Source organism: Zingiber officinale, chromosome 1A (assembly GCF_018446385.1).
Source record: "Zingiber officinale cultivar Zhangliang chromosome 1A, Zo_v1.1, whole genome shotgun sequence".
Classification (NCBI taxonomy): Eukaryota; Viridiplantae; Streptophyta; class Magnoliopsida; order Zingiberales; family Zingiberaceae; genus Zingiber; species Zingiber officinale.
The window spans coordinates 177845643-177868181 of record NC_055987.1 but is presented as its reverse complement, the minus strand read 5'-3'; the positions used below and the strand labels follow the sequence as shown (position 1 = coordinate 177868181).

At 34.8% G+C, this 22539-nt stretch overlaps 1 protein-coding gene across 2 annotated transcripts; it reads right to left on the bottom strand.

Moving 5' to 3' along the window:
• Positions 1–4600: 4600 nt before the first annotated feature.
• LOC122038512 (splicing factor U2af large subunit A-like) lies at positions 4601–22335 on the bottom strand. Of its 2 annotated transcripts, none has more exons than XM_042598300.1 (10): positions 22186–22335; positions 20106–21655; positions 19850–19987; positions 10008–10079; positions 6447–6488; positions 6255–6344; positions 6051–6158; positions 5879–5971; positions 5673–5752; positions 4601–5598 (listed from the first exon to the last, which is right to left on the bottom strand). In XM_042598300.1, exons 2-10 carry the CDS (start codon positions 21462–21464, stop codon positions 4866–4868), a joined length of 2715 nt encoding a protein of 904 aa, XP_042454234.1. In that variant the 5' UTR covers positions 21465–21655; positions 22186–22335; the 3' UTR covers positions 4601–4865. The 2 variants fall into 2 exon arrangements, with proteins under 2 accessions (XP_042454234.1, XP_042454235.1); XM_042598301.1 differs by having other exon boundaries at positions 6057–6158.
• Between the last annotated feature and the right edge of the window lie 204 nt (positions 22336–22539).

Below are 22539 nucleotides of genomic sequence, written 5' to 3'. Positions count from 1 at the left end.
GTTGTGGTTGTGGATTAGTTTTCCTTTAATGTTGCTGAGTTAGATTTATTATACTGCGTGGTTGTTAGTTATGTGTTCCAGCCGCTTGTGGCTGAGTATATATACTGCATGTATTGTTGAATATGGTCACCGGTACAGGGGAGATTCTGTCGAAATTTTTCGGTAGAGTTTCCATGTGGTTTTTAATCACACCGGTTAAGTAGAGTTAGTAGATAAGTAACGGTCATCTTTAGAGAATAGTAGTAGTAAGAAGGGTGGACGTTACAGGAGATACGAAGAATATTTAAAAAGAAATGTGGCGATCACATTAGACATGTATTAAGTCACGCAAAGAGTCGGCGGAAAAAACCAAACTTCATCACTGAAGAAAATTGGGAGAGGATCACTCTATTTTGGGCAACGGAGGAAAGTAAACAAAGGAGTGACCTGAATAGAATGAATCAATCTCACAATTCTGGTGACTCAAGTGCTATATATGCGGGAGGCTCCATTAACATAGATGAGCATAGACGGAGAATGGTAATAGTTTCACTCTTTCACAAATTTTTAATATATATCAAATTATTTCGTTATTTGAAATAATGTTTTTTTAGACCAAGGAGACAGGGAAGGAGCCTTCTTTCATTGATGCTTTCACTCGCACTTTTAAAAAAAAGATAACACATGGAGTGGGGCGAGAGCAAAAGCAGTCAAGGTTGGAATTAATTTTTATTTTACCTTAATATATGGTTTAAATTTAATTATTTACCTACCATTATTGTCTTAATATTATATGTGTTTCTATTATATCTAATCAATATCGTATGTGTTTTACAAAACAGGAAAAATATGATCAACTCGAGCTAGCTCAAACATGCTCACAAGCTGGTATCGATAGTCAGGGGTCTGAGGAGTCTGTTGGCAATAATTTGAGTTTATGGTTAGAGGCCAGTGGAGGACCAAAAGGGGGAAGGATATTGGGGATGGGTTCCTTGAGTAGAACCCAAAGATTAGTTGGAACTTCTTCCTCCACATCAGCACTTACGACCCAAGTAAATACCTTGACTGATGAGGTTAGTCATCTAAAGGAAATAATTTCGCAAAGAGACCAAGAAAGGGTGCAAAGAGACCTAGAACGGGCTAATTTGGAGAAAGATATTAGAGAAATGCGCCGACAACAAGAATTTATTATGCAACACCTTCAGTTGAGCTCCGCTCAATGTCAGAATCCTCCCAATGATGACGATGATGATGCCTACGATGATAACGATGATGGCGGTGATGATTTTTGATAATTTTAATAATGTATGATGATTTTTTTTTCTTATGTTTACTGCTTTACACATTAATCAATGGTTTTTTAACTTTTCAACTCTGCCATTTGTAGGTTAAGTCTGTTGTCTTCTTGCACTGTTCCACTGTCAATGTATGAGATGACTTATCTTTGACGTAGACTAATCTATATGATTCTTAGTTGTGTACCAGTAACAAAATTAAAGCATAATTAGGCAATATGAATGAAGTCTCTAATACTCTGACTTTATTTTTTTCCTGATTTGATAATGTTGTTTGTGCAGGTCTCAAGTTGGTCTGATCTCAGTGTAGTTGAAGACAGCTGTATTTGTTCACCTCTTTTCGGTATTCCTAAGTTCTTTAATATGCATTGACTGATCTATATATAAAGTTAGCTTTAAATAATTATGTTATAGTTGTTTAATTATATAAAGTTAACTTTAAATAATTATGTTAAAATTAACTTTAAATAGTTGTTTAATTGTGTTCATTCTTTTTGATAAGTTACTCTTTCTTGTTTTGTCTTCAATGATAATGATGCATAAAAGTTCTGAATTTGATCTATGTATAGTTTCAAAACTATATAGATACATAAAAGTTTTATATTTCATCTAGAATTGCATTACACTATTCTAAAATTCTTTACTAGATAACGATGCATCCTCCTACCTTAATATTTTGTAAAGAGTTGTTAAAAATGTGCTAAAGTTATTCATATGAAATTGTCAACTAGTTAACAAAATGAAATGAACAATTATTTTAAACATCCTTTAGTTTACATTAAATATCAACCAAAGACAAACCTATAAATTCAGCAAATTAAAATGAAAAATAAAGTTAACTAAGTGAGAAAATTTAAACCCTAATATCATACTTCACAATATCTCTCTCTCTCTTTTTCTCTATATGATGTGTCAATTATATTAGGTTGTATCGTAGTTACGATACATGTACTTAGCTTCAAAATAATTCTTATAATTTTCTTTACCGTTGTTATGACATAGATGATTCATATCGTCGGTAAATATGACTTTTATTATATTTAGGGCTTTTATTAGAATGTTTAAGGAATTTCATATTTATGTTTTGTTTCCAATTATTCTTTTTACATGGTCATATCGTATAATATTTACAATCTTTCTTGTTAGACATGATCTAGTTTATTTGTTTGTTGTTATGTAGGCAAAAGAGATTTGATGGGGATCAAAGATGACTATATGTATTCTTAGTGTTGTTGGTTGGATGATGGATTTATAAAACATTGGGTTGTTGAACTTTGTATCATATTTTCTAGTAGCTTGAACAAGATGGATATTGTAAACTTTGTTGCAAACTTTATACTTCTTGAATTATGAGTTGATCGATGTGTTGAATGTTAAATTTGTATGTGTTGAATGTTAAATTAGGATGTGTTGAATGCATATTATTTGTTATTTGAATTTGGTTTGTATGTATTTGGATTGTATTGCAGAAAGAGATTGAAGCTGGAAAAAATTATTTGAAATAGGGATGAATTTGGCAACGAAAATTATTTGTCCCAATTATATCGTAATTTGGGACAAAATTATTTTCGTCCCAGAATTCGTTCCAGATTTTGGGACGAATTTTGGGACGAATCCACAAAATTCGTCCCAAATTTCGTCCCAGAATCTGGGACGAATTGTGGATTCGTCCCAAAATTCGTCCCAGATTCTGGGACGAATTTTGGGACGAATCCACAAATTTCGTCCCAAATTTCGTCCCAGAATTTGGGACGAATTCTGGGACGAAAATTTATCTGGTGTGCAATGAACTTGGCAAGTTTTTGTTGCGAAATTCGTTGCCAGTTTTGCAACAAATTTATTATTCGTTGCAAAATTAGGAACAAAGATGGCAACAAAAATAATTTTGTCACCGAATTTGTCCCCAAATTCGTTGCAATATTAGGGACAAACTTGGCAACAAAATATAATTTGTCACCGAATTCGTCCCCAAATTTGTTGCAAAAATCAAGACAATTTTGGCGGATAATTTATGTAAATTCGTCCCTAAATTTGTTCCTAGGTTTGCAAAAAAAACAGTTTTCGTTGCAAATTTCTATACTTTTTTGCAACGAATTTGGGGACGAAAATTTTTTTCGTCGCCAAATTCGTCCCCAAATTCGTCCCCAAATTTGCAACAATCCATAATTCGTTCCAAAAGTTGGCATCAACCATTTTGGGACGAAAAAATTTTCGTCCCAAATTTTGTCGCAAAAATTTTTGCAACGAATTTTTTTTCAAAATTCGTCCCCAATTTTGTCCCGAAATACTTTATTTTTTGTAGTGTGGCACCCCTCCTCCTTTATCTAGATTTGGGATCAGTTCTTACAATCCGACTAATTTTGAAAATGATCAGTCCAACTCTATAAAAAAATTTTAACATAGATGAAACTTAACGGACGCTGGAGCATTTACTAGTCCACTCATGAAAGTTATGGTGGTGATTTTCCTGTCGTGCTTTTTTTTGAGAACTTTTGTTTCCCTACTTCCTTGTTCTTGCACGTTAGTTTTTTTTTTTTTTTTATTCTTATTGGCCTTCGATGCTACTCCTTGACTACTGTGGAAAAATTGTAGATACATTTATAAGCTTTAATCAGCGGAAATGTGAAAATGTTGTATGTATTTATTGCTTCTGGTCCCTATTTAGGTTTTTACGATATTCTAGTAAGTCTTCTAAACTCGACTTGTCCACGTGAATTGAACTTACCAATCGAACAATTCATTCCTTCCATCAGAACTTGCCTAATGCCCATGAAATAGAAGAGCAACTCCATTAACGAATACTTATTGAAAGGTATATCATTTGTCAAGTGTCTTCTCTTGTTCACTGGAGCTGATCTGATACTTTTACTGAGATATAATTAATTTCCTGATAGTTTTGCTGTTGTTTACGTGATATCTCCAGGTACGACTTTGATTAGGTTTGAATGGTTGAAGATTGACTTGTAGATGGCAGATCATGATTTGTCTCCCTCTGTTGTCTTAAAACTCATAGGATTGCTAAGTTCACATGATCCTTGACCGAATATAAAACACAAAATCTCATAGAATTATTATTATTATTATATCTCACCGAATAGATTCTCAAAGGATCAGCCACTACATCCATGTAAGATAATGATCTACGCAAGGTGATCAAACTAGACAAACATGGTGAGTTGAGTGTACTCCACGAGATAGATAGCTTGATGGATTGGATAAGCTGAGTAGACACTACAGGACAAATACCAAATAAAAAAAATACATATATATATTTCATTTCCAAGAATAACGATTTCATTCCGCCATCGATTTTCAACAATGTGAAATTCATAATGAGCACATGCCCAAGTAAAAGGAACTCCAAATACATCAAGGCAATGAGTTGGCAGGTAATATTCCACTCTTCATCACAGAACAAACTCATTTTCAATCTAATTACAATGAATAGCAGAGGGAACCGGAGTATTGATATTTGTAATATTTAGATATGGGTAAAATGACTAACAGCCTCCAATTTCCTTTATGGAGTCTACTCCCGCAAAATCTTCAATTAGTACAGACATTTTAAAGTGAAGAATGCAAGAATATTTGTCATGGTTGCTTTAATCCATGGAATCGTGCCAGATACTTATAGTAAGGGAAAAAACCAGCTGTGACAATCTGTTTACCATAAGTTCGGCCATGCAGCGAGTGTGCTGCGAAACAAGCTGCTTCTTTCCTTAGGAACTCCACAAATATACTGCTTGGTTCAAACACAAATTCATCATCATCCTCATTTTCATCCTTTCCATCATCAGTTCCTTCTTTGTCTGCTACTGCTGCAGAGTCCACACTAGCAATTTCCACATCCTTTTTGATTCCATCGGCTTCATTTGCTGTTAATTCTGCAGGTTCAGCAACAATATTATTCAGGCAAGCACTATTTTCAATCTCGGTGTCCACCAAACCTAGTTTTGGTGAAGATGAACAAGGTATCAGGCCAATCTCTTCATTCATGCTTGCATCCTCATCATTCTCCAGCTGTTCGCCAATTTCCTCATTAGCTACCTGTTGTGCCTCTTTTGCAGGCGCAGAACAATCAGTCCCATGGGTGATTACAGACTCCCCGAGGGGCATGTTAGTACCATTGCTTATACCTCTTGCCCTTTCAATGTCTTCTTTAGGAATTAGATCTTGAGAGTGTCGATTCTTATCATCTGGATCCTCCATTCTGCATTCTATCTGGACGGAATATTGATTAACACATGATTCTTCGAAAGCTCCAGCAGCACCTACTTGGTCATAATTATATCTTACAATGTTGACTTCTTTTACAGTTCCAAACCTGCCAATTCAAACACTAATACATAATGATGCTTTAGACATCTGGGAGTAATGACTAACACAGAATATACATACCTCATGCACTCCAAACGTACATCTTCTAATATTTCCTCCAGCTCGGATTCAGAAAACAGCTTAAGTTCCTCCTCAGTGAGCTTTTTACAAATAAAAGTTAGTCAAAAGGAAGAAATGAAAATGGGGCATAAACATTGAAGTTTATATCACCAATGATGTTTACATGTTTACACAGTTGAAAGTAAACATTATTTGGTTTTGCATACCACATTTTTTAAATGAAGGACTTTAGTCAATGGGAGCAGTAGTGGCTTGGCATGTGCGGGAATATCATAACATGGAGCACTTTCAGTTTTTTCCTTAACCATTATAGTGGCAGGTCAGTCGCATATCTCATCAACCTAAATATGAAATGGATGACTTCCAAAAGTAGAGTACCTCAACCTCGAAATCAGGAAAAGCTTGCACTACAGTTAGAATACATCCACCAAGCTTCATCCCATTTAGTCCAGCGCATCCCTTTGAAGTAATTGAATGGTCTTCATACTGGGGTACCAAATTTCAATAACAGGCACTTCAGTCATGCTAAAGCATAAAAGTAAGAAAATTTAGGGAGCAGGTACATGAGTCATGAATTTGTACCTCAAGAAAAGCACATGGTCCATTAAGTTTCTTGTCGAACCCAAAGTGATATGATTTAAGATTCCCATATGCACCAACAATCTCTTTAAGCTAAAAGAATAACTCAAACAGTAAATGTGATTGAAGAGAAGTTGCACAATCATGGACCATGTATTCTTCTAATAGAAAAGAAGATTTAGACAAACATCATACCATATTAGATGAGATATCCTCAGAAATTCCTCCTATGAAGATCTGGAATATAAAATTTAACATAACCAAGCATTAGATGTTGAGCACATTCAATTATGAATACCATAATCAGAAATATCGACCAATTCAACCTTTCAACCTTTTTCTATAACTAACTGGCTCATTTTGTGTATAAATTTAATAAAAAATTAATCATCATCAAGGCATGTTTTTCCCAACTATTTAGGGTAGACTATATGGATGCTATCTATCCCTGTGAGTCTACAACAACAACCAAGTCTTATCCCACTAGGTGAGATTGACTAGATAGATCCTTTTACACTATTGGACTCTATCCCCTATTATATCATCATCTATACTTAAATAAATTTTATCTTGTTTTATTGTTGATAATAAAGTTTTTTTTTGTCGTTCTCTTTCTCGTTTAATGTGCGTAATTATCATAGTTTTACATCACTTAACTGAAGTATTTATTGGTCGTACATGTACCCATCTTAAACGTGTGAGTTTTTCCTCAATCGATGCAACTTAGACTTTTTCTCTAATACTCTCATTTCTTATTTTATCCATCCTTATATGTCCACACATCCACTTTAACATCCTCATCTCTGCAACTCTCATTTTTTGCTCATGTGCTCGACTCATAGCCCAATATTTAGCATCATATAACATAGCAGGTCTAATCGCCGTTTTGTAGAATTTCCCTTTAAGTTTTAAAAGTGCTCTATGATCACATAAAACACCCGGCGCTCTCCTCCATTTCGACCATCCTGCTTATATTATATATAAGACATCTTTCTCAATCCCTCTATTGTTTTCCAAAAATGATTCTAAATACTTAAAACTCTCGATTCCAAATAACTCGTCATATCCTATCTTAACAATTCTCATTACATCATATTGTTAAACTTAAATTTCATATATTCTGTCTTTACTCTACTAAGCCTAAAACCTTTCACTTCTAGTATTTTCCACCAAGATTCTAGTTTAGCATTTACTCCATATATCTTATCTAACAAAACAAAATCATCTGCAAACAATATGCACCACAGTACTATGTCTTGAATGTGTCCAGTAAGTTAATCCGTTTGGAGCTTAGAGCTAATCTTTGATATAACTATCTTTATTAGAAATATTTCAGCTAATCCGTTTGAAGTTTTCACTCTAGTCATTACATCCTCATAAATCATTAATTAGGTCAATATATGTTACGCTAACATCTCTCTTTTCTGGAATTCTTTATATAATTTTTCTTAGGACCCTATCATAAGTTTTTTCTAAGTCAATGAATATCATGTGCAGATATTGTTTTTGCTCTGACTTTTCAATTAGTTGCCTAAGAATATGTATAGTTTATATTGTCAACTTTCCAAGCATGAACCCAAACTGATTTTTGGTTACCATGGTCATTTTTTCTTAATCTTTTTTCTATTACTCTTTCCTAAAGTTTCATGGTATAACTTATTAGTTGAATACCCCTATAGTTTATACAATTTTATGCGTCTCCCTTGTTCTTAGCCCGTGAATCTATAAGTTTATATAACCAAACATAGCTTTTGTCATCCTATATAGTCATTTTCTTTAATCTCCCTCAATGCCTTACGTCTTCCACTCTTATCAATTCAACTCACAAAACTACATAATTTCGGTTCATCACCTTTGAACATATTTATGCCATTTCAATCTATTTTTTCTCATTTTATCAACTATTGGAGCACACCTAACTGCTCCTCCATAATAATAATTTTTCTCTTATCTGTTTTAGTAACCCCATTTGTCTCTTTTATAGTCCCACATTTACAACATAATATTCTCTTTGCTGCTGCATTAATCTTTTCTATATGTTACTTCCTGACATTCCAATACCGATCTACCATGTAGGACAGATTATACCAAGACTTATTAAAATTTTCTTTTCAAACAAAGAGCCATACGATGATCACACAAGACAAGCTGAATATCGTCTCCATTTCAACCACCCACTCATTAACCATTGATATCTTCAAAAGTCGATTCATGCAAGAAACAATAAATATGTTTAGGTGCTTAAGTTCACTTTCATGATTCCACTATATGGTCAATCCTAAGGAACTAGTAATAACAAATTGGGGGCCTCGAAGGAAATTTGTAAATATGAAATAGCACTTACATTCTATAAATTTGAGAGTTGGAAACGTTTAGGCGTGGAATCCTTCTACGTGTTTTAAATTTAAAAAATAAAACTCCATTTTGGCCCCTGAAGTGTCAAAAATATCTCCATTTGTCTCTAGACTTCTAACAATTTGGAGGACCCATAAATTATTTAATGTGTCTCCATTACAAGACTTCAATAAAATAACAATGTCCAAAGCTATCCTAAGCTCAAAAGAAAACAATGACAATGCATCACACGAGGTTCAAACTGTTCAAGGCTCATTTTACCTTCCTGACTTAATTGGACCTTCGTTTATGATATCCACTTAGAAAACACTTATCAGCTGACGAAACCTAATCCACTCAAGGTGTCACAATATATGAGAAATTAAGACCTGTAGCTATTTATCCAGATGCTTATAATCAAGGTTTACTGTTCAATGTGAGAATCTCGATGTTCAAATTAAAACCGTGCCATGACATGTTTTTCACGACATGACAATAAGGATCTGGAGGTGCTATCTCATATGCTGGACTAATATCACTGATTAGTTCTTTCATCACACTAGGATTTCTCATTCTCTGTTTCATTAGGAAGCATTTATGAACAAAGAAAAAACTTCAATCATACACACTGGAAGGATAACACATACAAGCCAATTATCTATATGTATGATATGAGAATAAGTACCTTCCGGTAGAATCATCTATCCTTTAATATAGTTCATTTCTATCTAAAGATGATGATTGACCAACTAAAGGAACCTTATTATAATGGAATGATAAAGAATAGGGATCTCAAGATATTGAGTTGTATTAAAACATGTTTTTAGTCCACGTTGCCAACAGTTTTGACCAATGCACACAAATAGGTCAAGAGGTGAATTTCAAAATCACATTTAAAAGCTGTCAATTCAACTAGCATAGCATGTGCAGTTTATTCTTTTTATTGGTTAAAAAATCCAGCAAAAATATGGTGGGGTGGAGCATGATCAACCTTGTCAAACTTTTATTAATGACCTGATAGCTTCTGACAGTTTAGGTTTATACCTTTATTCAACTCGACATAACCAACTTTACATGAAATAAAAAATTAGACAAATTTAACAAAGCAACTTAAACACAAAATATAAATGGCAATAAGTAGGATGAGAGGACTACACAAGACAATAACATACATGTGTATCAGGGAAAGCTAATGAGCTAATGGAATGCTAACAGTGCTTGTGACTGTGAACTCTGCGTAGGGATGCGAGAGAGACTAGAAATTTTGCTAAGCAATGGACTGGACCAATTAGATCTGATCTAATATGTTTTCCTTAGTAATATGCAATATCATCAATCAAGCTATAGCAACTAACCAAATGCAAATGACTCAGCATAAATATCCAGTGAATTGAAGAATAGAAGAATATAATGAACAGGCACCTTGTAGGGTGATTCCCTCACAATATCAGCTACCACGCTTATCTCTTCCTGTTCTTTCTCGGGAGCATCAGTCTGCATGAAAATAGGAACTGTCTGAAAACCTGCTACAGAACATCAACCTTAATATAAAAAAAAACATGATGAACAATGAAGACACTAAACAAGAAGCAACAACAATTCACAAGAACCACAAAAAAAAAGAATATCATAGATGCTCTAAAAAAAAATCAGCTTGTAGATAGTTGTCTGTGTGCACGTGCTGTATATATATCAATCCATTGAAAAGGAAAACCTGGTGATGGTCCAAAACAGAAAAATAACTACTAGTTTCGAGTACATTCAGTGACATATCATCACAATGATTATGTGCCTTTACAACTGATGAAAGAGATAAGCGGTACAAATTTCACAAATGAAAAAGATTTTGTATGAGGCATATAAAACACAACAAATAAACATCCCTCTTAAAGAATGGAATCAGCTACCACAGGAAATACTGGGTGGTGAACACATCAGTATGCTACAGTGTAAATGGAGATACTATAGTGAAATCTTTTACATTCATAAATTATTTTTATTGGTGTACTGAAGCATAAAATACTCTTAGGTAACAAGGCATAGTATTATAGCTAGAGGAAAGCTAAAAAACAAACTCCTTGGAGCAACATTCTTCTCTATCCCAAGTCTAGAAGGCTAATTGGGATTTCTCATGTCTTAGGTTTACAAAACTTGTTTCGCCTTCCCCTCATATTAGACTTGGAAAAACTTGCATTTGTATTAGCTCTTATTCAATAGACGCATTCAGATCTGAGAAATTTTTTAATAAACCTACTCACAAGGTATTCATATTTGACAATGGACACAAAAAAGTAATTGGTCACCAGGATCACCATTATGTTTCAGATGGTAGACAGAGATGACATGTTTCAACTCAATCCTATTAAAAATAAAAGATACTCGACTTAAATAAAAATCAATAACTATAGCTGAATCAATTCTCTTGATATGCGGCATTCTTTCTAAATCTGTAGTGTGTGTCCATAACATTACTCCCTCCCTGAAAAACAAGTTTGTCCGCAAACACGACTGATGGGTAACGTTCTATGATAGCTACTGCGTCTTCCCATGAATCAGCATGGTTTGAGGAGCGCGGGTGCCTATGATCGCATTGAAGGAAATTTCAACATCCTCGACGTGGTCTTGTTCATCATAATCTTTTAATCCCTCAAGCTAGAAAAAGCTAGAAAAGGCATTTGCAACGATGACCCGGAGTGTAAAGTTCATCACAATTAAAACAAAAGCCCTTGGCACATCGTTCTTCCATTTCCTCCCGATTTAATCGTTTGATAAATGCTTACTTCGGTGGTCGGATGAGGGTGCATCGCAGTGTGACGGTAGATTCAGATTGTTTAGAGCGGCGTTCATAAAGACGGGCAAAACTCATAGCTTGAGATCTTTTGAGTGGTGAAGCTCGACTCCCACAGCAATGTGATCTTGGAGGCCACTAATGAATGTTTGAACTTCTTGTTCTGATGTTAAGGAACTCGCTCGTGCCGCCAATTATTCGAACTTTCGCGGGTAGTCTTCCATGGATCCTGATTGTTGAAGTTTGGCAAGCTCGCCCAATTTGTTATTGCGAACAGGTGGCCCAAACCTCATATTACACAGATCTTTAAATTCCTCCATTGAATATGAGGTCGATCACGTTCTAATTTGATGAACCATAATTGGTCATCTCCCTCAAGATGGAATGAGGCTAGGCCAACCTTTTCTTCTTCCGGAGTACATTGATGGAAAAAAAAATTGTCACATCAATTGAGTCATCCCAACGGATAAATAAACTCGTCCAACGACCCTAAAACAAAAGGTCGTAAATTTCTAGAAACTATTGATTTATCATATTTTTTCAAGTATCAACCAAGAGTTCATAAAGAAATAGTAAATATTATTAATATTAAATTTAAAAAAATATTATTAAACATATTACAATTATTTACAATTATATAATTATAAATAATTATAATTATATTATATATATGAGTATAGGACTTTACATGGGAAATCCATTTTCGAATATTGTGGTATATATGAGGATCCCTCCTCAGGGTCACGGTACCCTTTCAAGCGGTGCCCTTGTGGGTCAAAATGGTTGCTACTCTCTTCACCGGGATAGTTGTTGTGCGAGTGTAGCTTAGAGAAGCCTTTGGACAATTCCTCTTGAGCATGGATAAGCTGCTACTATTTTTCATTGACAGCTTTGTCTTCCTAGTAAATTTTGAGAAAAGCATCAAAGCGTTGTTGAAGTGCTTGTGAGTCACCCATTACAATGACCTCTGATACCAATTTGTTATGGTCCTTGGATATGGATGGCGTAATGAGATGGTTTACCGGATGATCGGTGGAATTAATCTTCATCTTCTTGGTTTTACGACCTTGACGGCCTATAGTGAGTGATAGGGATAATATGAGGTTCGTTGGGATTAGAGAATCTCTCGATCTATAAGGTTTGATTTCTTTTTGTAAACTCAATCCTCCTCTTTATTGCATTATTCCAACCATTTAAATACAACTACTAATGCTTCTTCCCAACGAAGGAAGAAAACAAACACCGAATAAGAAAGGTTTATTCTTACAAAAAATAAAAGATACTAGACTCAATCCTTTCTACTGAAAATAAAAGATACTTGACTCAATCCTACTTAAAATAAAAGATATTTGACTCAATCTAAAAAATACTTGACTTAAGTAAAAATCAATTACTATAGCTAAATCAATTCTCTTGATATACACCCTTCTTTTTAAATATATGGTGTGTGTTCATAACGCTCACATAAAACGACATCAATTACGAGCTTGCTGTAGGAGAAAAATCATACAAGTGATTGCTAAGTAACGTGCCTTTGCCACTCGTCCTTAGCCATGGATTTGCCTACAGAAAGCTCGAAATAGACTTGCCATCGTGTTGATCTCAAATCTAATACTGGTCCATCCACGAACCCTACTCCACAGTTGCATACTGATTGCACATCGGAAGAAAATGCGTCCATTGGTCTCATCTTCTTGCCAGCATAGTGAACAGGTCTTGTTGGGTACATAGGGCATCTTGTCCATAGTTCGTAATCTTTCATGTGCCAGCAGCCAGTAGGTGAAGCGGTGTTTGGGGTTTTAGATACCACTATTTGTGAATTGACAGTAAATGGTTATGTTTAAATTAAGCATTTCAAAATTTCTCTGTATTGCCCACTGAATGAACTATGCATCCGTTACTGAATAAACTGAAAAGTTTATGGTGGATTTTCATTGAAGAAATACAGAAATTGAAAAAATTATTATCTAAGCATCATAAATTATCTTAGCAAGTTCCTACTCGGGATAGAACTTTGCATGATCTAGCCCTTTTAATATGTTTCTCACACTTGGTTCATCAACATATTAATATCCTTGAAGATAAGAGCTAGGCAGGAACAGATGCAATGCCTTCAGATAAAATGATCAGGTATTTAACATAGAAGACCCGTGCATAAAGGTAAGTTTCTGTATCTGGGAAGATGACATGATCAAATAATTGAATTGTGACTCGGAGAAAGAAAATCCCCTTAGTAGATGCGTTGTTGTACATTCCAGGCACAATGAATCCTAAACACATTTTGTGCCAGGGCCTGCCATAAAAGGAGACCTAATGTGTCAGCACAAGTATAATGTCTACATATCAAACCCATGGTGAGCCCTAACTAGGTATAAAGTGCTATACAACAAGACCAAAAAACAAATTTCTCAAAATTTCCATTCATTGATTACTATTTTCAACACAGGAGAGAACAACAATACCAAGTATATATCATTAACATAGTTCAAGAAAATACACTCAGCTTCTAGCAAGGAGCAATCTAAAAGAGAGTGTCAATAATTTCATATAGAAATTGAGCTAAAGAAATATAGCACACAAGTTTGAAAATCCAACTCATGAACAGTCGATTAGAATATATTTCTGCATAAAAACACCAAAAGTATATACTGGGACACCAATTGTCTGAACTTAGAAAAAGAAAATATATAATGAAAACGAGAGTTAAAATATAAAGCATCTTTATACTGAGATACCAAAAAAATCAGAACTTAGAAAAAGGAGAGTATAATCTATGTATTATATGGCGAGGCAAATTATAACAAAAAATAATCTTTGCAAGAAGGAAAAAAATCAAAAATATGGGTGTGGAAAAATCAAATAAGACATTGCTTTTGGTACACTTGCAATGACTGTGCCTATCGTACCCAAATGTAGAGAACCATAATAGAATATGATACTATATTTGTAAGTAGTGGACAAGTTCAGTTCTTCATGAACCAGGTCGTCATGCATCAGATTGTGTAACCTCAGTCCCACAGAAGGGCCAACATGCTTCACTAAATATCATTTTGTATAACTTGCCATAAAATTAAGGCAAACATGGCAGAATGATTCTCCAAGAAGGTACTCTATTAAAAGTAAATCATCAGAAATCAGTGTATAAGCAGTACATCTTGCACAACACCTGGAATCAGCTTTATAAAGTCCTCGCTTTGTCACGATCACGAATGTGAATTATGATACACCCAATAAAATTACCCTATTTAAAAAAGATTTCAATGTGATAGTCAGACAATGTTCGATTGGGGAAAACAATTACCACTGCTATTGCAAACCCAAAGGAAAATAGGTTAAAAAAACTGCTAATACGAACCTCAAAAAGTAATTTTCAGGAATGTCTCAAGAAAAAAAAAATTGTGATAACAATTAATCCATCTAATTCCAAAGTTTAAGGAATATATAGTTTGGAAAATTTAGTCCTAATCTACTGCAAAGTAGAAACTTTAGTATGAAGCTTAAATTGAATTTAACTTGTCAATACCATCAACCATTCCTCAGCTAAAAGACCAAATCCCATTAAAGCTCAAACCTTGAACTAGTACCCACATATGCAAGTCTTCAAAAATAAAAGTAACGTAGTTCAATTACAAATCTGATGATTTAGCACACTAGTCAGATGTATTATTTGCTATAATCCCCAATAGGAATTAATTCTATAAATAGAAGTGAGGCCTCATTCGATTAGCAGAGAAAGCATTACTGTATTTCAGTCCATTTGAAATCATGGAAAGGAACAACAATAAATAAATTGGAATTGAATGAATTTTACATGATTTTAAATATCACGGCGAGGAGAGTATCGAATGAATAACCATACTGGGAGAAAAGATTTCAAAGAAAATATTTAGATCTATCTCTGATACAACGGATCATTCTTATTCACCAATCTCAATTCACTTATTTTATTTATTACAGGAAATGAATGATAATGCAGAAAGCACCATTCAGCATCCAGATTGAAATAAGAAACAAGTTAACAATATAGACACCAAGAAAATCAGATTGAAAAGTAATGTTCAGATGAAAGCAAAAGAAATAAACATTTTTTTAACAAACAAAATGAATTCAACCAAGTACATTAGGCAGCACAAAGTTACTAAATTAGTGAACCCGTAACAAAAAATGATTACTAATTAGCATTCAATGCAGCATGTAGTGGATATGAAAAACTATCAGAATGATAATTGCTAAAGAACCAAACACCAGAGATAAATTTATCAAATAACAGGTATGCAGATGATCAGCTCACTGTTATGATCAACATTATTTAAAAATTCATAGTTTTATCACCAACTAAAACATTTATAAAAAAATGTCGATGAAGCTAGAAATGTGATGACAGTAACAATCACCAATAATAGGGTGACAAAAGGGCTCCATCTCTCCGCACAGTGTAACACCTACTGTTCACAGTACATAAGGATTTAATTCACAATAGAAGCATTCAAAATCATAGTTTTTGATGCATATAGGAAAATATGACAACCTTTAACCTTTTAGTCCCCTAAAGAACATGGGTACAAGATTCAAGAATATCTTCACCCGGGGACTTACCATCTGGCATTACTCCCTCTCTTCACCACTCTCCACCATGCCCATGTGCCCTCCCTCAAACAGTCATGATTCAGGTGGCCCTCTGACTGGAACACCACCCACAAATATGAACTGTTTTTATTGGTTTGTTTGAAAATATGATAGGCTTAGCTAAATGATAAAATCATAAATCGTAATTGTTTAAATGAACCACCAAAACGTGTACATGAGAAAATATCATAATAGGTGGGATATAAATCATATGATTGTTGGAAATTACTAGAATTTGTGCTCAAAGCTTTCAAATAATATGAGATGGTTATAGAGGCTTCTTTGCTGCATTCTACTAGAGTGCATGGTCTAAAATATCATTGCATTCAATCGACATGGGTGAAGCTGGAACAGGGTTGACACCAGAAAAATTTATAAGATTTGCATTTGCTACATGAAAATTGTCACTTTGTCTCCACCTGTACTGTGCAAGACCGAGCAAGCAATCTTTCCAGCAAGAGTAGAATTTTAGAAGTCGTCACACCTGTTTTCCAAAATGCTCCTCCACCCAACCCAATTTAACTGATACATTGCCAAACAATTCAAGTCTATTGGATGCTATTTCAATCCATTGGTAGTTGTTAATCATGTTTAACTAAACGTATTTAATAGCCTTAAATACCTTGAATTTGTGTCAATCAGCGATATTGCACTACTAGTGTTTCCCTAAATTTGTATCAGACAGGCACTGTTGCACTCCTGGTGTTCATAGAAAATTGTTCATTTTCATTTTTTTTAAAGCCCCATGTTACAATAACATCAAGTTGACTGGAATCACTTCTAGTCAGCTGCTGGTTTATACAATAACTGATTTAGCGAAGCAAGTTAGGTGAAGGGGAATTTGAGGACGGCTCAGATACATTCTTTGGTAAATTGCAAGGTATGGTGCATTGTTTGGGTATTTAATAAAGTGTGGGTGTGCCCTTGGTAAAAGGCTGGAAGTTTGAATTATGGAGAAAAGCTTTAGAGACTAAAAGTTTAAGATAAATAGAACACAAATTGAATATACCAAATGTAGTCTCACTAGCAAAACAAAAAAAACAATAACGAAGTAGATAGAGGAACATGAAATCTCAATAAGTAAGAATTTTAGGCATCTTGCATCTATTATTTAATAATAGGTTATTGATAAAGATATTATTAATAAGATAAGTATATACATATATGGTTAGAATGGAGAGGAGCTTTTGAAGTCTTATGTGATCAATGTATTCATATTCCTTTAGGCTAAAAGGAAAATTTTATATAAGTGTGGTACAATTATGGATTAGAGTAGTGGGCTATTAGGAAACAACATATACAAAAATAAAAGTTATGTAGTAGAGATAAGAATGCTAAGATAAATGGTCGAGTTACTAAAGACTATAAAATAAAAGATACTAATATTCGCGAACAATTAAATAATGATAAAATGAGAAAAAATAGGTTGATGTGACATGGAGTTTGAGATGTTATGGACATTGTTAGATACGGCCAATAGACTATATAACTAGAAGAGTTGAATGAGTAAAAGGTGCAAATCGTAAAAGGAGACCAAAGAAAATTAGTTTAAAAGCAATAAAGATTTAACTAATGAATATAGTATCAATATGGCCATGCATAAGCACAGTGGAGGGATAAAATTCATGGAGCTAAGTTGAGGATAAACATGGTCTGACGATGGACTTATTGATAGCAAAAGGTGAAACTGTCACCTAGGCAACCCCTCCAGAGTGGCCCCCCACTGTTTGAAAGGGAGGTAAATCACGGGGGGTTTTGTCCACCGACGATGTACTTATGTTAGCACCTCAAGTGGCAAAGGCATGTAGAAGATTAAACTACGCAGCATATTTTGATGTACATAAATGAAATTATTATGGCAATAGAATGCTTATGAACTGTATTGCTCAAGGTTAAAAGAACATTAAGCCGAATATATTTGAGAAACCCAAGCTAGTGCTCTCGAAGCACCAAAAGTCAATGTCATTTATTTATCTAACTTGATAATGAAATATGGTCTTTAATTATTTTATATTATTATCTTAACTTGATGTAATAATACTCATACAGTTGAGATACAAATGATTCTTTGACAATGATCTTAAAAAGTATAATATCATGAGATAAATCCAAGTGACTTTTGCCCTTTTTTATTCTTTTGCAGTGTTGTGCACATGTAAATTGCCTGTAGGTCAAATAAAAAATGGGAAAATTTGATACTCCTTGTTTACATGATTTAGTTAACTTTGCCTATTTATTTTATAAGTGAGTGACAGTAACAATAAGGAGAATGTTACCCACACTGAAGAAAAAAATACACTGCTTACACAATCTTCAAGTGGCTGTGGAAGAATTGATCCATTTTCTCATTGATCTATATGAAAGTGTGGAGTGTCACAGGAAAGATGATCTATATCCCCCACGATGTGTGCCACTAACTGAGAGTCATTCTAGAAGAAAAGAGGAGTTAAACAGTTGGTGGATCTACAGTAATGTTGTCAGTTTTCCTAAACAAGAAAAACCCAATTAGAGAATGTGGGATATATTCCCTGTGATCTCTTCAACTGTGAGCAAACGATAAAGGAAGAACAAGAGACGATGAATTTAAGGGCCTTTGATTTTGGCTTTGAATCAAATAAGGATTTTGGCTTTGTTCCAAATAAGGATGACGAAATGGTGAATTGGAGTGATATCAAGGCTAATGAACCATTGATTAATTAAGTACAAAACCCATGACCAATTCAATTTGTTGCTTAATAGGTTGAAGAGGGATACGCAAAAGTGATACTTAGCCAAAAAAATGATGCAACTTTAGAATGAGAATTGTAATCTAAACCTCGGCCTAGCCATTAACAGTGAGTCTAACAAAAATTACAGTCAAAACATTCTCAACCAAAAGGCAATCCAAGTCACCATACAAAAGTGAAAGACAAAGGTCCAATAATATAAAGCAAAGAGAGACAAAACTGGTGTAACAACTTCAACATCCAATTTAAAGAAATTAGATAAAAAGGTAAGAGGTGAACTAGTGATTAGGGAAGAATATATAGTTGCTTCTTTAAAGAGGATGTCAGACGAGGAAACTTCATGTTCATGATATTATTATTCACCATTGTCCAAAATAATGATAGCATCATTCATAGGGACGCAACAACGGTTAGTGAAACCTATGTTACTTCAACTCCAAAACCCAAGTCATTAATATGCCAACAAGGTTCACACGTGATAGCCAGATGAGAATCAGACCCTAAACCAATTAGTGCCACTACCAGCAGTGTTGATACAAGGATGGCGACCGTATAAAGTTTATGATTAACACTAAGGTAGAACCACCTAGTGTGAAAATGAACACGATGAACCACCTAGTGGGTCTTAATTTAGTTTTGCTATGACATATGGTGATAAAGCACCAGAGCTCCAGCATCTACTTGTATTCGTATCTTATAAACCATGTTGATTCCAATTCTAGCAATGTAAGTCCAACTTCCATCTTTCAACAAAGATATATTGATTGGCATGTGGATCAACCAATTAAAATATGCTAACAGCAATAGATCGGATGATGAAAATTTTAATGTTAACCTCATAAGAAAGTTGAAAGACCAGATGTCTCATTCAATGCAATAAAATAATAATCCACCATTTGACCATTAGACCACTGCTTTTTACCCACACAATGCATTAAGCTTTATTTAATAATCCTGAAAGTTAAAATAATATTTAAAAGATGAGACTCGCTGTGGTTACTGGTTAATAGACAAGGCATAGTTATAAGTTCCGAGTTCAATTATCAATGTACTTCACAAAACTTTCAAGAAATTAATGTAAAAGAAGTTACAAAAACAGGAGTAATGAATATTAAAGGCCTTACTACTGCTTCAACAAAGTCTTTTGGCCTTCTGAATTTAAGAAGTGCTCCAGAGAATGACCTTCCATCAAATGTGAGGGCAGAATTAGCATCCTGGGGTGTGAGAAATTCAACAAGAGCTTGATTTCTCTCTTTATGTAACTGTAATATGGTAATAAAATTATGCTAGTGTCTCATTATAAAAACAAATAAAATGGAATAAAGCAAGCAATATCAAACTATAAATCAATCATCTATTTGAAGTAACATTTCCACATACTATGCAGTTGATACATGCACTAGTTCCTTTGATGTGATTAACACCTGATGATAGTAACAGATCATTAAGAAAATCCACTACTGACTTTTCAGAAGCTGATGCAGGTAAATTTTCTACATAAAGCCTTCTCATAGGACGGGTTGCTTGTGTTAGCTGCACAGAATCATCAGATGCACTAATCACAAATGATGGAATCTCTAAAGCAGGTGCATGCGGTGGAATTTCGGTGGCTGCTGTGACTGGCTCAGTTAAGGCTGGCTCTTGTATCTTAGTGAAAGCTGTCTGATCATTAGAAGGCATCACTCTGAAACCAGAATTCCTTGCCTCTAAAGGAGGCTGATCCCATTTGGCAGCTTTCCGTTCCTGTGACGGAAGAATTGGTGATGGACTCCTATGAGGAGCTTCAGGTCTCTTCTTCCTAGGAGAGTAGCCACCGAGCCCACTCCCATGTTTGCGATGATTGGAAGCATTATACCCATCATTCCCTGACGTTACCAGCTTGTCCCCATCAGAATGCTTTCTCCTTGATTTTTCTCGGTGTGATGAAAATGATGAATGCTCATGCACCCATCCACGATAGGAATGCTTATGTACCTCAGGAGAGGACCTATAGTGTTCTGGTTCACGTTCTGGGCTTCTAGATCTCCTCCTTTTTGACTTGGGTTCTTCAAAATATGGCTTTGAAGCATCCTTCCTTCTATCATTTCTTTCAGCATATTCTGAATATTGAAGTCTCTGAGAATCATACCTATCAAACTTTCTCAAACTAAAGTACTGAGTTTCTGATCTATTTTTTTCATAGGTATAACAATGTTCCTTTCTTTGTATCTCCTCTCTTGGTTTTCTCTCTCTATCCTTATGTTTATCCATTTTTGTGCTATGGTTCAGTTGTTTCCTTTCCAGATCTTTTCTAAGACTTGTTTCCAATTTGTCATCTCTGCTCCTATGATTATTTTTCTTTTCATTCATTCTTTCATTATCCTTGCGGTTACTCGTGTAGTTTGACTTTGATGCCTCATTAACATCAAAATCAAGCTTGTGCTTATAGGTGCTCCCTAATTGGCCATCCTTTACCTTCATTGTTTTTCCTTTTGCCTTGATAGAGCTTTCTTTCTTCTCATCCTTCAATTCCTTCATGCCCTTATTGGTCCTCACACCATCCATTTGGTCTGAAGTGAGTTTTACATCATTTTGTACCAACTGTTCCTTCAAGCTTCTTGTCCTTTCTTTACCATCAGCTGTGAGTTTCTTTTTTCGCTTCAACATGATATCTTCAAAGCTGAGAGGTCGAGTACGGGCAGAGGTTCCTTCATTACAGTTACCAATCAACTCCTTCCTTTTATTTGTCCTACTCATCATACTTTTGGCAAGGAAACCTAATGCATCTTAGAATATGTAAAAATATTCTTGAACTATTCACTAATCATCAAATAACAAGTAGATACTCTTTTCATTTCCCATATTTTTACGCTCCCTCCAGCTAGTTTCACTAAAATGTCACACAAATTGCAATGAGCCGTCTAATGGACAGCTATAGACTTTGCAGAAATCTGCATTAAACAACAATAGAATGATTGGGATGTCGGCACGACAAGTAAAAATTTCTACAAAAACAGAATAATTGAATTGTGGACATTAGGAAATAAAAAATAAAAGTTGCCGTCCCAGATTCTTTATCCATATTCAATCAGGCAAAATCCAACAAACTGATCATGATATTAATTAAACTCTTGTTATACGCTTTCAAATAACAAACTTTGAAACGACAATCAATGTGTCAAAAAGAGTACACCTCAAGAACTAATTATGAAAATCAGAACTGAAAACGAAGACGAACTTCACTGGGCTTGGTAACTTGCTGCCAAAAAATAACTAAAAATAAGATAACCATCCGTCCCAAGAATGTCTGATCCAAGACCGTATTTAGGAAGGGTCACAGCCTTTAAAAAACAGCAAGTTCAAGAACTAGAAAAAATTCCGTAACATAAATTTAGACCCTCGAAAGACAAAATCTCCACTCAATGTTGCTGCAGCGAGGACAAAAATCTCGAAGAGGCATGAGTCGAAGAGGAAAAGTAACCTGGCGACTTAATGCCGGAGGACAAAGATCGCTCGTCCCGATTCTTTCGGTACTTCTGGTGGAGGCGAGAGTCTGCTGCGGTGTACAAAGGACTGCGTCGCCTGCATCTCGATACAGATCGCCTTAAGACAGATCGTATGCCACAACAAGTGGAGCCCACCGTCTTACGGTGTAAGCTTTCACTTAAGTGTAGTATTGTAGGCCAACCGAAGGGTAGGTCAGCGTATTTCTTAGGGTTTGCTTTTTTCATGATTTAGCAATAGAAAAGAAAGAAGCTTCAAAAATGAAAATAAAGTGATGCCAATGAATTCTTACTCAGTCACTCTAGACTCTTACATGCCCAATTAATCCTTG